At 36.5% G+C, this 10,872-nt stretch overlaps 1 protein-coding gene across 1 annotated transcript; it reads right to left on the minus strand.

Moving 5' to 3' along the window:
* Nucleotides 1-825: 825 nt before the first annotated feature.
* LOC139120646 (stAR-related lipid transfer protein 7, mitochondrial-like) lies at nucleotides 826-10,759 on the minus strand. Its single transcript, XM_070685167.1, has 6 exons — nucleotides 10,210-10,759; nucleotides 5,386-5,642; nucleotides 4,508-4,668; nucleotides 3,782-3,964; nucleotides 2,994-3,078; nucleotides 826-2,557 (listed from the first exon to the last, which is right to left on the minus strand). The coding sequence occupies exons 1-6, from the start codon at nucleotides 10,617-10,619 to the stop codon at nucleotides 2,406-2,408; spliced, it is 1,248 nt and encodes a 415-aa protein (XP_070541268.1). The 5' UTR covers nucleotides 10,620-10,759; the 3' UTR covers nucleotides 826-2,405.
* Between the last annotated feature and the right edge of the window lie 113 nt (nucleotides 10,760-10,872).

A 10,872-nucleotide genomic window follows, 5' to 3' on the forward strand; every position in this document is an offset into this window, starting at 1 on the left:
GCACCATAGGAAAATTGCAAAAAAAACCCAGAAAGAAAGGTAATTTAAATTTAATACAAAGGAACGTCCTTCTTGACTGTCAAAGCACACAATGACTACTTTTAACGATACTGACCATCTCTGTGCAGCTAGAGACATACAGTAAATTCCAAAGGGTGGAAATTTGCAGCTAGCACACACAAGTATATTACAAATGACCATGTGGTGTTTTTCAAAATCACATCACACTGTATCTGTCTGGTAAAGAAATCCGATATAGTGGACCCTTGCAATATTCATGTTACCAGATCTTATTATACTGATAAAGATATTTTGTTTGTGTCCTTGCACGGCAGTGCTCTTGTGGTGTATCTCATGAATTTTACTGAATTTCTAATGAAATGCACAATGTAACTCTGAGTTGAATTGTTTGGACTAAGATATTTACTGTCTTGAATTTCAGCCATTGAAACGTACATGAATTGTGAAGACCTGAACAGAAACTATTATCGTTAATGCTGAGAAGGTTATGTTGGTTGTTAGAAGGTTTATGTTGTAAAGGAAAACTGGACATGCTGGTTTTGTAATATCTGCTTCTCAAAGATTTAACAGGCAAATATTGCCTTGGCATTGTAGTTTGCCCTTGGAAAACTAACCAAACTATAGGTTGACCTTTGGGTATGGTGTAACTGAATTGTGCTTAGGTGGCGCTTTTGACCTGTGACCTCTTGTTAGAAGTCTGTTAACCCATGACCTTTGGTAGCTAGAGAAAGTCTTCAAATTTTAACATTAATCAATGCACGCATGTGATTTGCAAATGAAGGAACGCAAGCAACACCATTAAACGGCTGTAAAATATAACTTATTGTTCTCTAATGAGCAAGTGGATCAATGAATCATTACTGAAGACATTACTGAACGTTATGAGATCAAAAGCAATTCAAATTACAGATTTTATGTCAAGCCCCTTCAAGGAAATTTCTGAATGTTCTTAGCCTTGTTTTCAACAAACTGTACAGTACATACCCACTGAAAATCTTTTCCTTGCTCACCGAATCTCCAGGAAATCTTTCACAAACCAGCGTTGACAACATTCCTTTCTGAAAAAATTAACATACTGAACACAAAAACCAGAGAATATTTACATTTGTACATTTGCTTGTGTTTGAGGTGACAGCCAGCAAGATGGACCCATGCCAAATTACAAAGCAACATTATCTCAATGGGTATGTTTTAGCATCTTCTACACTGGCTATACTAAGACATGAGGACTGAACCCACTTTTCTCCATGAGCGCACTGCTAGTCAAACTGCATTGAAATCAAAGAGGTGATGACTTGGCGATCAACTCTGAATTATTTTGTCCTCTGAAAAAGGTTTCACCCTTTGACTTCCTGTATTAAGCTTCAACTTTACTATAGAATACAGCACGATGGTTCCAAGGCGTGTTGTTAAAGGTTAACAACTACATTACATTTGTAGGTACAAACTAAAGGGCATTTCTTGTTCTTAATCACTATGCCCTGGTTGATAACTTCTCTTCGCATTGATAAGCCCAAAGAGAGTTGAATGGTTTTCAAAGACAGAAATTCATCCATGCATAATGTTCATCGTGTTTCATTTTGCATTTTAAAATTTTTCAAGCAGAGCCAGGGATTGTATAATTTGGGGTCAGCAAGTCTGGAGACTAAGCCTTCTTGTTCTCCTTTCACGCTGCGTGATACATTGGCACTTCTTATTTTCAGTGCTTGGCATATCAACTGGAGCTGCAGCAGGGTAATTGTACTTGGTTGAAGCAGAAAGCTGATGGTCCTGTACCTTCGCCTGGTGGATTTGCAGATGTTTGGTATACTAGGTGTACAACCCTTTCCCATTATATTATATTAGTGTGAGACCTAAGTTGTGTAATCCCTCCTATCTTGAAATTTCTCATTTACTATCAGTACAAGATCTCACTGATAAAGAGAGTATCGCTATGTTCTGTTGAAACAAGAAGTATCTCTCACTAATTTCCCTTTATGTACAAGGAAAATAATGGCACTATTCAAACAGCACTTACTTGTGAAACTGCTCAGTTGATTTTTATAATTCACAGTGAAATTCTTGTAGTAGCAGTACACGCCCTAGAGGAGTTAAAGGGCAGCTCTATCTCTTAAATGCACAGTTTACAAATCGTCATTTGAGGACCATCCTCTGTCATCAAGGTTTGTGTAAAAAATGCAGTATCTGAATAATTATGTAGGGTAGATACTTCTTAACCATACTAGTGCATCTGTGTGCTGACAACTCTTTGGACACAAACAACAAAACCAAAGTTTCAAGTAAGTTTTTTACATTTTCACTGCACCCTGCATATGAAAAACTTCCTGGCCAGAAGTCAAATCTGTTTATCCAATATCAAATTTCTTACAAATTAGCACACCATTTCAATTTTGCACAAAGTTTGAGACCGATATGCCTTCACTTTGGTTGGAGACCGAGTCAGTTGCTGACAAGCTTTTGACTTTGTAGTTGACATTGGGGTTGGTCTGTATCTCTTTAGCAGCCATGTGAAGTTTGGTGACAAAATCTGGGATACCTAGAAGAAAAAGCATATTCAAGATATTTTTTGTATTCAAATTTTGTTGATGACTTTGTAACTATACAAGCAGGTGTCAATAACATTCAAGATTGAATGGTACAAAGCATTTTCAAAGTATAATATTTTAAGAAAATATCATTACATTGTCAAGAAGACACATGACATGACATAGGTACTGCACTGGCAACACTAGACTTTTACCACATCCACAGATGAGCCGGTTAATCCCTGTATATATTACTTCCATCATTTCATCCAATTTCCCTTTATGTAAGTCCACTCATCCTATTGCAAGTAAATTGGAATGTACCAATGTCTGATGGTGAAAGAGTTACAACAACTGTATCTAGCGACCATTGTTTTCATCTTATGTTTAATTTTGGTGTAAGATTTTCCAATTGAATGATTGGTTTATATGGTTTAAAAAATTTACCTGCACTGGTCAAGTAGCTGACACAACGACTGGGAAAGTGAGTCTGTGGATCATCATAGTAGGTAAGTACATATTCAAAACCATTCTGTTGAATGAAAAAACATTTTTTCAGTCACCGAACTACAAAGTATAGCACAGATGTATGTCACCTTTCTTTACCTATTGTTCTATAATTGTGATCAGAGTGAAAGAGAAGGTACAGAAATAGGATTCAAGTATTGAAAATTGAAATACAACTTTACATGTATGACAAGTAATTTCAAATGAGATAGCATGCTGCAAGATCTGCCGATCAATCAAATTTGCTATTGATTGTGATCTTACAAAAAATCTTTGTAAAAACAGTTGATGTAATATCGACACCTATCTTCACTGTACTGGTCACATTCACTACATACACAAAGGAGTAAATTCGATGGAATCAAACGCCACAGTTTGTCTAATATTTGTATAATATAATAGATTGCTGTTGAGTTCAGAACTGTTGTAATGATCACAAGATAAGCTGTACATGCTGGTGGTGATGAAAGCTCTATAGACAACAATAGTAATACAATTCACAGTGAAACTTTGGAGGATTACAAATGATAGAGTATTGAGAAAGGTTGTTTTAGACTACAACTGGCTTTCAGTTTGAACCAATAGCCTATCCTTTCAAAACAATGACAGAATTGGCCTGTCTGATCTACAGCAAAGGTTGGTGAATGGTACGCTATAAGAACTGGTTACATTTACTTCACCAAACAAGTTTCATGTTGGTGATAGAAGCCTTTTATGACAACACTTACCTTGTCAAAGCTCTGGTAAGGTTTAATCACCATTTGAGAGTGGTAAGTGTTTACACGTACATATGAATTGTTTTCTGGTACTTTTGGATGGTTTACTGCCTTGGATACTAGGATCATATGCTTGTTTTTGTAGTCAACATGATGCCGTCGCACAAAGACATACTCTCTTGAATACATAGGAAACTGGAAGAGGAGAGGTGAAAATTACCTTCATTACAGATTTAAAACAAAATATTTTTGTAAGTATAGCTCACCATTATCCAGTATCAAATATTGCATTAATAATACAAGCTAGTGACTTTTGAAAAAGAATTCAAACTAGAATAGAATGTGGTATTTGAGAAAAGCTTCCTCATCCATTAATATTGGTATAGAAATTGTTACTGATGGTTCTACTCTGGAATAAAAGTGGTATGCTGTGTTTTACAGACTCCATACGCCCAAGAGATCATGTGAAAGCGGTAAAAACAAAGCTACGTCAACAATTGCATATGGTAATACTTGTATTGCTATGCCCGGTTTTTTGTACTGTGATCCAACCAAGAATAGATATTAAAAGAGGAAACACAGTTCTACTGTGTAAACTACTGTTATCAGAGATGTGTTGAACTGTGTCCAGAGTACCAGTAGGGTGCCTTATACCTTTGATAATACTTATGAAACATTGTGAATCAATAACATTAATGAGAATGCCATCAAACATCACAGAATTTGGTATTCACTTACGGGATAGTGCATTATCCAATGGACAACTTCTGAACCACTTTCAACATCCTTGTCGATCACATCTAACTTAATGACCAGTTTATCCCAGATTTTCCTGTACTCTATGTCCAACTGGACGAGGAAGAAAGCTCTAGCACTGATGTCATCGAATGACCCATACACTGCAAGAGAATATGTTAAAGACGCATTTGCTCGTGAGAGACAATAAGCATGACGCAAACATGTTGAAATTGTATCTGAAATTTGCATTTGTGAAAGTTAATTACAAGTTTCAAACATCTTAAAAGTTTGGTGATGATTATAAAAACTGAAAACACTCTAAAGCTGCATCTATGACAGTTGTGATTTACACATGCCTGATGCTGGCCCCAGCACCACTATCTGTCAATGTGTGATTCCAAGTATAAACATACCCCACATCACCTATACATTAATGTGCCAGTGTGAAGCCTACATGTATATATTGCCAAATATTGAAATCGACTTTCATTGCCTGTCAATCCAATATCATTATAAAAGCGGACTATGGATGTGCTGTTTGAGTTGACATGGTCAACTTTTGTTTACTTTCATCAAATATCTTCCAACTGATGTCTTTCAAATTTTCAGTAACTTCTTACATGCCATTCTGTGCACATGAGTTGCTTTGTCTATGGTTTGAGATAATGTAGTTAATGGTACAGTAGTAAAGAATACATTTCCATGACAAAAGAATATGCAAATTAAATATTTTAAAGTAAATTGGCCACCTCTTTGTTTTCCAAAGCTAGGGAGAACGCTGTTGAACGTGGTTGATAAACTCAATGTTATAATTATTCTGTAAAAATAGACACATGCAAAAAGTATTTGAAAGTTGGTGTCATGGTTATATTACAAACCTGTGTACTGAAAAAGGTGACTGTTAGGCACTGGTTTTCTCCACATCTTAAGGTGGTCTTGTGAAATTAATTGTTCCCATTGGCTCATATCGTTGTCATGAATAGAACTCCTGTGATTCCCATTGTTATGGTCACCATTGTTGTTGGCTACATCAGCAGGACAACTACCATTCTGATGCGTCACTCCATTTGCATTGTGGTCTTCTTCTCGATGTAGGTGGAGAAGTTGCTTTACTAAACTCAAGTCACTGGCACAGCTGTGAAAATATTTTTCAGGAAAAAGTACTTTACAATACTGTAAAATACAGTATTATGTGAATTTTGACACCCAATTATCACAGCCTTTCACACTCTGTCAAAAATTACCTTCTATGAAAAATGGAATCACCTTTTTCAGAAAAAATGTACATGTACATGTAGATCACAAATTAACTCAAACAAATGTAGTTTTTATTGTGTGGCATTCATCACCTATTCTTCAAAAATGCTGTTTTGTCAGTGCTTGCAAAATTGACAATCTTGCATTCTACAGAGAACAGTAGACCATTGATAATCTGAATTGTTCTGTCATTCAAACATACCTTTTTGCTTATAATTTGAGGCATTCATCAATCATGTATAAGACCTACAGAGGTAATTTGTAAAGACCACTGGCATTACCATACAGTGATTTTTTTTGAACTGTTAAAGTCACACAGCATCAGGGCTCGAAATTAACTTTTTTCCCTGGTAGTCCGATTGGGCTACCATTTTCTGAAGTTGGTAGCCCAGTGACAAGATATGGTAGCCCTTGCATGAATGAAGATGTGTTTTTAAGGATATTTTTATTGATATCTAGATTATGAAAGATTTATTTTTCATGATTCTATCTATGAAGTGAATTTTCTAGTCATTTGACATCAATACCTGCAGATCATAGTCTTAGGAGAACGGTATAGCATGTGTAGTGGACAACGGTGACGCCTCAAAGTTTGACGACCTATTCACACATACACAGAGCTCATATGCAAATTGTGATGTTCGCCATGACAACTTTTCACTCAGCACGTGTAAACATAAAATGGCTAAAAATAGGTTGGCTATGAACTTCAGGATGACAACTTGGTACAGTCATGTTCCTAATACTTTCGTGGCAATTTTGGCTATATTTCTCCATCATATTACACTATCATGGGATGATCTCGTACACTTCGGAAAGCGTAATTTGTTGATGGCCCGACAGCTTTTTCTTCGCAGTTTGAATAATTTTGTGTTTAATTGTGATTGATACATTGTGATTAAAAAACTATGAAAATGAATTTTCGTTGGCCATCATTTCCTGAGCCTGTCATCCAAGTACATCAGTTCACATAATATTTTACTGAAAGTTTGTCGCAACAAATTCGACTGCACTGTCGCCCTTTAATTTGCATAACAGAGTCATAGTCTGGCCTTTGGGTTGACAGTATGAGCGTCAGTCATCTCAAAGCGATCAACATCATGTCGCCCACTGAGTAATTTCATGTCCAATGCTTTGGTAGTCAGTGTGAGCTACCATTTCATGGGTTTTGGTAGCTATAGGGAAAAGTTGGTAGTCCGTGGACGCGGGACTACCGCTAATTTCGAGCCCTGAGCATGAACATAAGTCTTATTAGAGATGAGAGACACTGGGGTTCTTGACAAGGGGCTTTTGAGGGGCAAGCCACCCCATCCCCATTTTTCTGAGTATTCATATATTAATAAATACATAAAAGAATACATTTTCACAACAAATTCATAAGCAAATTATGCATTGATATACAAATTTGCTGACCCTCTGATTTTCCAAACTCTGGAAAACACTCTAGACATTTGGAAATATAGGTTAATTTTGATGACAAACTCTATTTTGTCAAACATGTTGATTTGCACACCATGTTGACGTTAATGTTGAAATTGTGAATACATACGTATACATGTAATACATATACTACTCTATCTTGACACTGCTAGATGCAGCACTGTATCACAAGCAGACATGTGCTCGGTCATTACCCTCTACTCATTGTTTTGCCTGGTGCATGTCTGCTGTCCTTGCCTCTAGGCAGACAAGGACTGACCTGATAGTATTGCACAAAGGACAAAGCAAAACAGAAGAAAATTGCCAATCTTAACATGTGATTCATTGGATTTAGGATCATCAGATTGCATCAGTGTCTTTTATAAATGTATGCAAACTAATGCAACACAAGGTTGTTACTGTCTGAACCAACAAAAGCAGTTTTCTCTGATTATTGATTTTACCATCGTATCTATACTGTTTAGAATTTGAATTGACAGTCAAAACAATATTTCTTTACATACAGATTCAACTTTTATAAGTATATGTTTTTGTCAAATGCACAAAAATTATGGACTGTAAAGCCCCCCCCCTGAAATGGCACAAAATCGTGAGCTACTCTTATTACTTCTTCTGCAAACAAATAACTATTTTGCATAGACCTTGAATGATCAATATATACATGTAGCTGTCTATAGCCCAAGGGTCTTTGTTGTATGGTCTAGGCAATCCACAAACAAATGTAAATTCTATAACTATCAAATACCTGGGTTTTTGTCATTTGAAAATTGTTGCATGTACATTATTATACTGTCTGCCAACCAGATTTAAGTCTCTGCACATCATTTTACAGATTCAAGTCACACTTTCATTCAGTTGAAAGAACATTTAACACAGAATATTATTATTCTGTTTTCTGGACATACACTGTACTTTCATACAACTATACAAAGGATTCTGTGATGGAATTTTAATAAACCACCAAATGAGTTGTGTGATGTCTCAAATAAACTTGAAGAAACGGTGTAGTCAACATGATACTGCTAACACTCTCCCAGGGTGGTAAATTCTATTCATTCTCTATTGACAGTTCTCTGACCTTCCTTTAGGATTAGCAAAGATAGGTGATTGACCTAAGAGTCCTTAAAATGTGGCAATGCAAATAACATGCTTGCAAGTCATTGTAAATTTGCAACAGATATTTGTTTCATTTTCTAGTATAAAATTCAACTAGGATTAAATATCACGAATTTGTTTTCATAAATATTATTCTATTCCAAAGTACAAAAAAAATCAGCTTTTGCCAAAGTTTTCATTCATATGACTTTATCAGAGACACTTGCAAAGTTTTCTTTACAAGTCTACTGCTCTAGAATATTGATATCTAAAAGTATACGGAATGATTGAATTCAACATAAGGTAAAATTGCTAGGTTCTGGCGTTCATATCTCGGGCTTAAAGGACTAATTTATGATATCATTGTACATAAGTTGACTAAGAAGTTGACTGATTTGCCAAAATATCTTTGAATTCCATATTTTACAACCCAATGTATAGTAAGCAATGATAGCTGCATTTGAACTTGTCCAGTAAACACACATCAGAAAGATTACTTAGTCTGTATGATGCATTACACAGTATCACTATAAAGTAGGAGTGGGGGAAAATCTAAACAAGCTGTTTTCAGATGCCATGGGAGCAGAGAATACCTTATTGCCATAACACAAAATTGTTGTCTAACATACTGTATTGAGGAGTATGAGTTTCTCACATTAATTGCCCAAGAATACACGTGACCACATCTGTTTGTTTCTGCTTTGCTCAGTGGTTTGTCCTTCCACATCCTTACTAACAGAGTCATCAATCAATTTGAAATCATACACTTCCATGGCCAGGGCATGCAGACAAGGCTTGAACATGGCAATAAATGATTAATGCTGTTTGGGCCATTGTGTTCAAATAAAATGAAACTACATACACATAAAAATATCACTGTTTACAACAATGCTGAGTCCTTGATGTGCTTACATGTACGCATGCGCACTTTCTTTGATGGCCTTCTTTGGAAAATGAACTCCTATTGACTCCCTGGTTGATCTCTGCCCTGAAAAGCGTGAAAGTCGCGCAGGGAAATTACCCATTCACATATGACTATTGTGGGGTATGATGTTGAAATATACAGTCAACATGACAGGCATAGTTTGACAAATGCACATGCAGGGACTGTTTTTTTAGGTCTGTGTGCAAATAACTATTTCTCTTTTTATATGATCAACAATAAACATGCCATTGCCATTACCATTTACAAACTAAATCAAAATAACAGTAATAACTACCCCACCCATAGCCACCATTAGTCCCTGTGATAATGCCAAAAAAGAAAAAAAATTCAAAAAATTCTGAATTGAACACACTTAAAACATATGCTCTGTGCGTGCATTGAGAAGTGGGAAAATTGAGAGATACATTGTATCTCTCAAACTACAGTGTATCAGCCACCTTTGTGATGTTCTAGTTCTATATTTTTAAAATAATTAAATTTGTCATTATACTTTCTGAGGTTCTCCCCTGGGCTGTAAAGGATACGTTGTTTTAAAGTTTAATTTGGTATTTATACTACTAATAGAATGGTCAGTGACTTTGAACATGTTGAATATTTTTACGCCAGTAACTATAAGGGTACTTATTCATGCGTGCACCTTCACTGAGGTTGAGTACTCCCTACAGGCTCAATACTTATAGGATATTCCTACCTCCACGATAAAACAATGCATCAATATAAATGTACACTGCGCTATGGTCATGTCATGTGGATATATGTTGGGGGAGGGGCACGCAAAAGAAACGTGAACATCAGTAGACCATTGCGTAACTTACGTAAGCCCTTATATTATAATGCTCCAGTTATACTCACAAGTGCATACAGCACATAACCTACCACTACGACATTTCATAGATATAGGGTCAGTGACCTTGGACCTCAACGATGTGTGGCATTGACTAAAGTTGCAAATATCGCAGTATACCTTTCGAGTTCTTGTTCAGTAACGCTATCTCGGTCCCAGGCGAAGAGGACACCAGCACAGAGAACATAAAAGCGCCGTCGTCTGCCTCTCAGGAACCTGCGAGCAAAACTCGCAGCGAGTGTCTGTACACTTTTTTCGGAGTACGTGTTATACATGTGAATGAGCTGTCCCATCCGACGGATTCTTTGTGCGGTGACAGAATTAACTTGAAGTCCAAAAAGTCTAACAACCGTGTTAAAACTTGCGGTCATTCGTGTTGTCAGCATCTCACGCAAGGTCGACAAATTGTCATGACACCAGAACGTCGAGCGAAATCGTGCTATGTTTCTTGAGAGAGATGCACAGTTATTCGGGGCATGATTGGACAGTATTACGCCCCGGGTCATCCCGCTGACGATGGGGAGCACCATGGTGAAGTCTGATCTTCAAAAACGCCGAAATTATGGAAAATACATGAAAAATAATCGCAGTATCAGTACCACACGCCAACAATTGCCGACGCCATTTACATCATTCGAACACTACACGCGGTGAACGGGTGTATGACCTTAGTAATTTGCATATAAATAAGCCGCCTTTCAAACATAGCAACTGCACTTTATAATTTTATCGGAAATCTCAAGTAAATTATACGATTCCTATAACAGTTGAACTATTATAAAT

The sequence above is a fragment of the Ptychodera flava genome, chromosome 20, assembly GCF_041260155.1.
Source record: "Ptychodera flava strain L36383 chromosome 20, AS_Pfla_20210202, whole genome shotgun sequence".
NCBI lineage: Eukaryota > Metazoa > Hemichordata > Enteropneusta > Ptychoderidae > Ptychodera > Ptychodera flava.

Excerpts from the sequence above, each read along its gene's own strand:
- LOC139120646 (XM_070685167.1), bottom strand. The coding sequence starts at position 10,619 with ATGGTGCTCCCCATCGTCAGCGGGATGACCCGGGGCGTAATACTGTCC. Across the intron at positions 4,669-5,385 it reads TCACCTTTTTCAGTACACAG|TGTATGGGTCATTCGATGAC; the intron begins GTTTGTAATATA and ends ATTCTCTTGCAG. Across the intron at positions 3,079-3,781 it reads CTTACCAGAGCTTTGACAAG|AATGGTTTTGAATATGTACT; the intron begins GTAAGTGTTGTC and ends TTCATTCAACAG.